This window comes from Pygocentrus nattereri, chromosome 15 (genome assembly GCF_015220715.1).
Source record: "Pygocentrus nattereri isolate fPygNat1 chromosome 15, fPygNat1.pri, whole genome shotgun sequence".
Classification (NCBI taxonomy): domain Eukaryota; kingdom Metazoa; phylum Chordata; class Actinopteri; order Characiformes; family Serrasalmidae; genus Pygocentrus; species Pygocentrus nattereri.
The window spans coordinates 38,139,333-38,148,257 of record NC_051225.1 but is presented as its reverse complement, the minus strand read 5'-3'; the positions used below and the strand labels follow the sequence as shown (position 1 = coordinate 38,148,257).

General features: G+C 42.1%; 1 protein-coding gene across 1 annotated transcript in view; it reads right to left on the bottom strand.

The window, feature by feature from the left end:
* slc38a7 (solute carrier family 38 member 7) overlaps positions 1-8,572 on the bottom strand; it is an 18,213-nt gene extending 9,641 nt beyond the window's left edge. Inside the window, exons 1-5 of the mRNA XM_017718160.2 lie at positions 8,415-8,572; positions 6,825-7,340; positions 5,360-5,413; positions 2,856-3,000; positions 881-1,025 (exon numbers count right to left, since the gene is read on the bottom strand). Of these exons, the coding sequence (XP_017573649.1) occupies positions 881-1,025; positions 2,856-3,000; positions 5,360-5,413; positions 6,825-7,088 (608 nt within the window). The 5' untranslated portion in view covers positions 7,089-7,340; positions 8,415-8,572. The remainder of the gene's footprint in view (positions 1-880; positions 1,026-2,855; positions 3,001-5,359; positions 5,414-6,824; positions 7,341-8,414) is intronic.
* Between the last annotated feature and the right edge of the window lie 353 nt (positions 8,573-8,925).

The window sequence follows — 8,925 nt, the reverse complement described above, 5'->3', positions numbered from 1 at the left end:
TTGCTACTGTGCCTTTAAGACTGAGCTCAGCTCTGATTGGCTGTCCTGTAATCCACCTCATTAAACAAGCATTCTTGATTGAAACTAGTGTGATGCTGTAGGCTGTAGGCTGAATAGCGGATATATGAAAATAAGTTGGTTTTTATGACACCAGAAAAACAGTGAATTCAAAACAGGCTGGTGCAGTTTGTGTATATGGACTGTACGGACTGGGGTATAAACTTTTAACAAGACTTACATGCCTTCTTTCAAAAAAGGTAAAGAGAATTCAGTTTTCAAGATTATGGACCCTTTCTATAGTCTATACATGCTCATATGACGGTCATTCTATACATGCTCTCCACATGGTCATTCTAACAGACTGTTCTCGCGCACACACACACACACACACACACACACACACACACACACACACACACACACACACATATATATATATTAGCGCTGTAACAGAGTGTCTATTTGTTTCAGAAAGTTAAATTGAATGCTTTCTATGACATTTTTTGACATTTTTTAATCTTTTTTTATAACATTTATTTCTCATTTTAGGATAAATCTTTTTCTTATTCAAAAAAGAATTGCAGATTAAGTATAAACGACAGTTACATACATAAAGCCTCTTATTTTTGCCATTTTTTAACATAATTTGAAAACACCAACTGTTCATTACATCGTGTTTGTGAATGTTTTACTTGTCACATCAACTCATCGGTTTTGGATTGGACAGTTTGTCCTGAAAGCGACGAAATGTACATACAGTAGTTTTTGTACACTAGAAGTATTTGTGATCCCTCCTTTCCAACGTAATGCCGACTTTTCGTCAGCTGATAGTCAAATTACAGTCAAACACTGAGGACAGCCAGATGTGGAGCAGTGGTACCTGGCGTATTTCTGGAAGCCGATCTCTTTGGGGATGGACAGCGGCAGAATGATGAGCACGGAGGTGACCGTGATGGTGAACCTGCGGTCTGCGAACCAGTGAGAGCTCACTGCTGCCTCAGACTCGTGGGCCATTGCTCCAATCACTGTCCACAGGGAAGAGAAAAAATAGATTTAGTCCGGTGTTTCTCCACTAGGCTTTCGTTAGAACATTTTATTATGAACCAATGTAGCTAACCTGCTATTAATAACTCGTCACAATAATGCTCTAGGATTTATGGCCATGTCCTCTGTCCTCAAATGTACCATAAACCAAATTTACAAGCTGAGGAAAAACAGCCAACTGCTATGTAAGACTGGTGCATTCATACTGTAGCTGTCAGAATGACCACCTTTGTTATATTAGTCCCCCCCCCATATAATAAAAAAAAAACGGCTGTTCTTTACACTGTATCAAAATTTCACGATAAACAGAGCAACAAAAACGTTCCAAACTGGCTTAGAATAAAATCTTTAATTTAAAAGTTTAACGTTAAGGACATTTTTTCTTCTCCTGTAAAGTTTCGTTTTCAGGGCATGAGGTTTTTTTCTGAAAGTGACGATATGAGTGTGTGGTTCTAAGAACCGACCACTCACTGATCAGCAGTAAGGAACCAACGACATTTATATGGTTCTCATCAACTCCTAAAGACGGAAACCTGGCATGTCGCCAAATCGCCTGGTCAGTTTTTCACGTGGTGTCCGCACGGATGGACTAAAGCCACACTACTGTTGTAAAGAGAACAGTGAATGCACTGGCGAGTACAACGAGGAAGTTACCCAAGTATCACTTGTAGTTCCGACTCCATCAGCCAATCAAGTGCAACCTTGTTCTGGTAAATGTGGAAAAACCTCAGGTTTCTGAGGACTGAACGCAAATCTACTGTAAGCAGGAAACCTTGGTGTGAGCTGATGGAGCTAAAGTGCTGTAAGCTGAACGGGCAAATCTGAAAAATAGAGTTCAGCAAAACACTGAACTCAAAACAGGCTTCTTTTTCACAAGAATGATGTTTACACACTACGTCAAACTCCTTTATTTTAAAAATTCATTATGTGGCCCCTTTAAGAAGTGACCATCTGAAAGCAGCATCATTTGCAAGCAGGAAACATCAGATGCATTTTAAAAGAAAGTGGCCCATTAAATGTTTTGTGAATCAACCAATCTAAACACACACACACACACACACACACACACACACACACTTTCTAAGCCGCTTCTCCGTCAGGGTCGCGGGGGGGTGCTGGAGCCTATCCCAGCAGTCATTGGGCAGAAGGCAGGATACACCCTGGACAGGTTGCCAGTCCATCGCAGGGCAGACAGACAGACACAGACAGTCACTCACACACAGGGGCAATTTAGGATCTCCAATTGGCCTGACTGCATGTCTTTGGACTGCGGGAGGAAACCGGAGAACCCGGAGGAAACCCATGCAGACACGGGGAGAACATGCAAACTCCACACAGAGAGGACCCCGGTCGCCCAGCTGGGGAATCGAACCCAGGCCCTCCCCGCGAGGCGACAGCGCTGCCCACCACGCCACCCCCAAACTAAACTCGGTTCCTGTATTGCATCTTATTAACATATTTTTTGACAATATTTAGCAAAATACATCTTATCATATATACATCACTACAGCGCATATGGATATTGTTAGTACACTGCTCAACTGTGTTTCATTTCAAAACGTGCATAAATTTGAATAAAAAGTATTTTGTTTTTGAGTCTAGTACTAAAATGTGGCACTACTGTTGCTTTTTTGTCTGTTTCAAGTTATCCAACCACAGAAGAACCACACAATGTTTGCCATGAAAACAGTCTTTAGGTTTTGTGATGTTTTTTGCTAGATCACCTCACCCACACCTGACCCACCAATAAACAACCTCCGTGTATAATAATAATAAAAAAAACTTAAAATAAAATCATGTGAGACACTCACGCTTGTCCAGCTGATCTCCGATGATGATGAGGAAGGCTATGCAGGTGCCGAAGGTGTAGACAGCGATGGCGATCTCGCAGACAACACCCAGGACCTTCCCGCACACTGCGCGCACCACCTCCTGATACGTGCTCTCATTGCTAACCTGATCAAACACAACAGCGAGGATTGGTGCACTTTCCCCTTTCAGACTCAAAGCTCCAGACACTTTTCCTGCTGATGTTCAAGCCCTGCGTCATTCACACACACACACACCCCTCAAACGGTATTTTACTGGGGTGCACACACTCATCACTGCCATGAAAACCTCTATAAACATTCTCATCATCCTTCATTTCTGAATTATGTACAGAGAGAGATTCTCGGGACTCTGAGCTCTGTTTGAACTCTGCATGTAAACACAGCCACTAAAGCAGCTTTTTATCATTTGTGATTTTTTTTTCTAAAGTTCTGCCTTTTTTTCCCCTCAGAGCAACGCAGAGAAACTTTTGTGCATTTGTTACAAGCAGACCTGACTACTGTCTGATCTTCTTACTGGACCTCCCAGGAAAACTACACAACTCGTACAAAATGCAGCAGCATCCTAACAAAAACAGCACAGAGAGATCAGATCAGTCCTGCTTTAAAAGAGCTGCACTGGCTGCCGGGATCATTCAGGCTCTGCTACTAGTTTTTAAAGCTCAAAATGACCTCAAAGCACCCGATTACATGAGAGGGTCTGTCTGTTTACGTTCTGGCACGTGATCTGCAGGTCAAACTCGAAGATCTGCAGATGGAGAGGCCTCTTTCAGTTTTTACGCCTCTAAACTGTGGAACTCTTTTTTTTTTTTTTTTTTTTCTTCTTCTTTTTTTTTTTCTTCTTCTTCTACTTATTATTATGATTATTATTATTACTATTTTCTCTCACCATTCTACTCCATGTTGTAAATACTGTCGCTGCATTCAGTGGGAACTTGCACCCAAGTTTTTCACTCACCTGTACTCCTGTACTCTTGTGATGTGACAATAAATCTGATTTGATTTGAACTCGATTCCACCTTTTATTAGCCAGTCAAGCTCAGTGCTCACTTTTAGGAAACATCTAAAAACGTCTCCCTTTAACTCAGAATTGAATTAAAACTGAACGTCTCGTGGTGTTCATCTCCTAATTTGATCTTTTTCATTTGCTAAATAAATACTCAAGATTTCTTGTATAACTGTTTTATCGCCTGTCTCTAAAGCACTTTGAGCTGCCACCGGCATTATTATTATTATTATTATTATTATTATTATTATTATGAGGCTCATTAAAACATGAAATTCAACTCTAAAAATACAAACACTGCACCGTCACCAAATTAACTGTAAAAAAGCGTAAACTGTTAAAAAAAAAAAAAAACCTCGTAAAACCTTGTTGGGTTAATCTCTAGGAGTTCCCAGTAAATGTATAATTTCGCACACAAGCTAGTAGCAGCCAGTGTTGTCAATATTTTATATATTTAATTAATTCCATCCAGCAATCTGAATTTCTGACGGTTTCAATACATATAAAAAAGCTATGCATAAATTCTGATATAGAACCACTTTAGATGCTTAAGTCAACCTCTTTTTGTAGGTTAACAGGGGCTTATTATCCTGGGACATCCCCTCACTTCTTAATAAGCACCTTCTTTAACAACCAAAGCAAATCTGAAACATTTTCATGGTGCATAACAGTTAAAATAAAACTGCCAAATATATAAATATCAAAACTGAACAGTATATAAACAGATCAATATTGCTTTCTAACTGGGGCCACAAAAACGGCGCTGAATGTTGTTTCACGTCTGAATGTCTAGACTGGGTGCTGACGCCGGCTTCTTATTTGTCGGCTTTTCATTTGAAGTTTCCGTCCAACCTTAAAATGGAGCAGCAGTTCCATTCTGGCACCTGTACAGGCACCTGATATGTGCGCCTCACATCGATTTCAAGCTGCAGGACCAGCTGGTGCACGGCTTGTATCGTGCACACAGCTACATCGTCTGATGCAGCTGATCAAGTCAGGCGATATGAGAGGAAACAGAAGTGAATCGATTGCTCTGGTGTCCATATTAGACTAAGGCTGATCCCAAAAGACTGGTCATTCCCTTACACCCGCCACCTTGACCTCGACAGTGGGAGGGGATCAGGGTTTGCCACATTTTGGATTAATTAAGTAATCATTTGAAACGTGACACACATCCCTGACGCAGCCATTCAGATAAACTGGCTAACATTTGCACTATTTGTACGTCCTGTTGTCTGCACTTGTTTCTGGCTTAAAGGTATAACGTTTATTACAAATACTGCCCACTACTAACACAAGCCCTCCTGATAATTAACCGAGTTTAGTACTATGTCTCGTCCTGAATGACTGCCGTCAATTTTCACTTCATACTAAACGCCTACCTGTTTAATTACCTGGAAAATTCTCAGGCAAAGCTGCAGGTGTGAAAGGAGCTCGTGTATGAAGATGACTGAGTGAAGTGCACGGTGCAGCTCCTTACCTGAGAACAGTAAGCCAGGATCACCAAGCCAGTGATGATGAAGAACAACATACACTGCAAAACAAATAATTAAATAATTACAATTATTTAATGAAGTTGTATGTTGATATTAGGTGTGCACCTAATGTTTACATTACAGATTTTGCAATGAGAATTTTTACTACTACATCCAGTCTTCACTCAGTAGTGCATGCAGAAAGGCTTTATTGTATCAGTACAACTGCGACAATGGCTGTGTGGACTACAGAGCACTTTTTAGAAGAAACAATATCGCCCCTACGCTTCCTGTAGTGTATTACAGTCTGTCAGAGTGACTGTGTGGATCATATGAACATTATAGAGCTTTTTAAATGAAACAGTAGAAGCCGTATCGCCCCCTACGCTTCCTGTAGTGTATTACAGTCTGTCAGAGCGACTGTGTGGATCATATGAACATTATAGAGCTTTTTAAATGAAACAGTAGAAGCCGTATCGCCCCCTACGCTTCCTGTAGTGTATTACAGTCTGTCAGAGCGACTGTGTGGATCATATGAACATTATAGAGCTTTTTAAATGAAACAGTAGAAGCCGTATCGCCCCCTACGCTTCCTGTAGCGTATTACAGTCTGTCAGAGCGACTGTGTGGATCATATGAACATTATAGAGCTTTTTAAATGAAACAGTAGAAGCCGTATCGCCCCCTACGCTTCCTGTAGTGTATTACAGTCTGTCAGAGCGACTGTGTGGATCATATGAACATTATAGAGCTTTTTAAATGAAACAGTAGAAGCCGTATCGCCCCCTACGCTTCCTGTAGTGTATTACAGTCTGTCAGAGTGACTGTGTGGATCATATGAACATTATAGAGCTTTTTAAATGAAACAGTAGAAGCCGTATCGCCCCCTACGCTTCCTGTAGTGTATTACAGTCTGTCAGAGTGACTGTGTGGATCATATGAACATTATAGAGCTTTTTAAATGAAACAGTAGAAGCCGTATCGCCCCCTACGCTTCCTGTAGTGTATTACAGTCTGTCAGAGCGACTGTGTGGATCATATGAACATTATAGAGCTTTTTAAATGAAACAGTAGAAGCCGTATCGCCCCCTACGCTTCCTGTAGTGTATTACAGTCTGTCAGAGCGACTGTGTGGATCATATGAACATTATAGAGCTTTTTAAATGAAACAGTAGAAGCCGTATCGCCCCCTACGCTTCCTGTAGTGTATTACAGTCTGTCAGAGCGACTGTGTGGATCATATGAACATTATAGAGCTTTTTAAATGAAACAGTAGAAGCCGTATCGCCCCCTACGCTTCCTGTAGTGTATTACAGTCTGTCAGAGCGACTGTGTGGATCATATGAACATTATAGAGCTTTTTAAATGAAACAGTAGAAGCCGTATCGCCCCCTACGCTTCCTGTAGTGTATTACAGTCTGTCAGAGTGACTGTGAGGATCATATGAACATTATGGAAGAAATGTCTCACCATTTGTAGCACCACTCCAGCCGTCACTCCTCCAGCCATATTGAATGCAGCAGGGAAGTTGAGAAGCCCCGCCCCCAAAGCAGCATTCACTACTATAAACACGGCCCCAAATGCTGAAGTCCCGTCCCTACGCTGCTGCGATTGTCCGGGAGCCTGAATGGAGTCCACACTGGGGCTCTGCAAAAGCCATGCCCTCTCACCAGCATCCTCACTGTACCCCCAATCACCCACCTCACTGTTTATGGCCATATTCACCCGCGACATTCCTCCAGTCTCTGTTTACTCAAACCGTACCAAAGCAAGCTCACACATATCCTCCAGGGGCCAGGGGTCACGACTCAGGTCAGACACAGACAGAGCTGCTCAGGATATTTTAACATGGAGGTAAAAAACGCCACGGAGCCGTCACATGACAGACGGAACACATACACACTTCTACAGCTGGACTTTCACACGGCCCCTCATAAAGAGGGTGAAGACTGCAGTCAGAGCTCAGCGGTGGAATGAGATCACGGCCTGGAGACGAAAAGAAAAACAGACGTAGATTAGAGCACCTCAAACTGGGGCGGTCATAATCACAAACTTTTAACCGACGTTTCATTGTTAGACAAATGATTGCAATAAACAATTGTCTGTTCTTGCTCCTTCTTGAAACGCTTACATTTACAGCGTTTAGCAGACGCTCTTATCCAGAGCGACTTACAAGAGGTGCTTTGTCTGTCTAGAGAAAGTGTCTTTGCTAGTTACCAGTAGGTTAGAGAGAAATACAGTCCTGAGCTCAGATACTGATAGAAACAAAGCCTCTGTAGATACAGAGAGAAAGGAGCAGAGTTAAACACAGAACTCTGTGCCGTACAACACAATGCAGTAAACTACAATACAATAAAATATAATATATAAGTAAAGCACAATATATTCTAATCAATACTTAATTCAATGCTGATTTAAGTGCTGTGTAAAAAGACGGTCTTCATTCTGTGTTTGAAGACAGCGAGAAGTAGCCGGTTGCTGTCGCAATGCTCCATGGGAATTGTAGTTTTTAGCAACGCTTGCTCCGCTCTGTCTGCGTTTTATCGTCTCTTCTGCGAAACTACAACTTCCTCTTTTTAAAACTAGAACTGTGTGGGGGGGGAAACAAACCGAAAACAATGAATGTGAAATATTAATCCAGACTCGGCTGGTCTCCGAATTAAACACTGAAACAATACGCGAACGTGGCAATCGCGAAAAACAACAACAGAGACAGAAACAAGCGCAGCGCCCTGCCGGCTAAGCTTAAAGGCGATCTGAGGGGACTCATCCTCTGGAGGGAATGCTTTCTAAAGCTGAATCACATCCCTGCTGTTGTCTGAATTTTCCCGTTCCACCTTAAACGGTTCAGCAGTTCCCTTCTGGCGCCTGGTGCCTCGACACTGCTTCAAGAAAATTAAGGCAATTTTTGACTTTTTAAAACAGAGACTGGGCGTTTAACAGCACTGAAACATGCCACCCAGTTCGGGTCCACAGCATTGTGGTCAAACCCAGCGTTGATCAGCAGGCCCCTCCGCTTCTGTCTCCCACGAAACGTCAGCATCAAAGCGAATTACTGACCTGTTCAGGGGGCATCTCTCCGGTTCCGAGAAAAGAGAAGGTCACACAACGGGTCAGTATTTAGGCTTAAACCTTTCGCTCTCAAGGAACAAGTCATCATCATCATACCGAACTGCTGCTGATACAGCACCACCGACATATGACCTCCATGTGACTAAACCGAGCATTATGGGTAATGTAGTCTTGGTCCCCGTTCCAGCCTCGCCTCTCCTACCCTGCAGAATCAGGATTAGTCTAGGAGATGATGTTTGGGTTACCAAAGTTAATAGCTTTTCATATGGCCATCGATGACTACACACGCCTTTATGATTATATACTGTATAAGGAGCCTATCCAACACCATTCCTCCTCCTTTAAAGGGGAATTCCAGTGATTTTTCAAAATTTGTGTCCATTGAGACGTAAACATGAAACATTCAGGAACCAAGGTTTCACCATGTGTACAACACAAATATAGCATTTTATTTACTATCCAAAACCTCTGTGTGTCTTCTGAGTTTTATATGAAATGT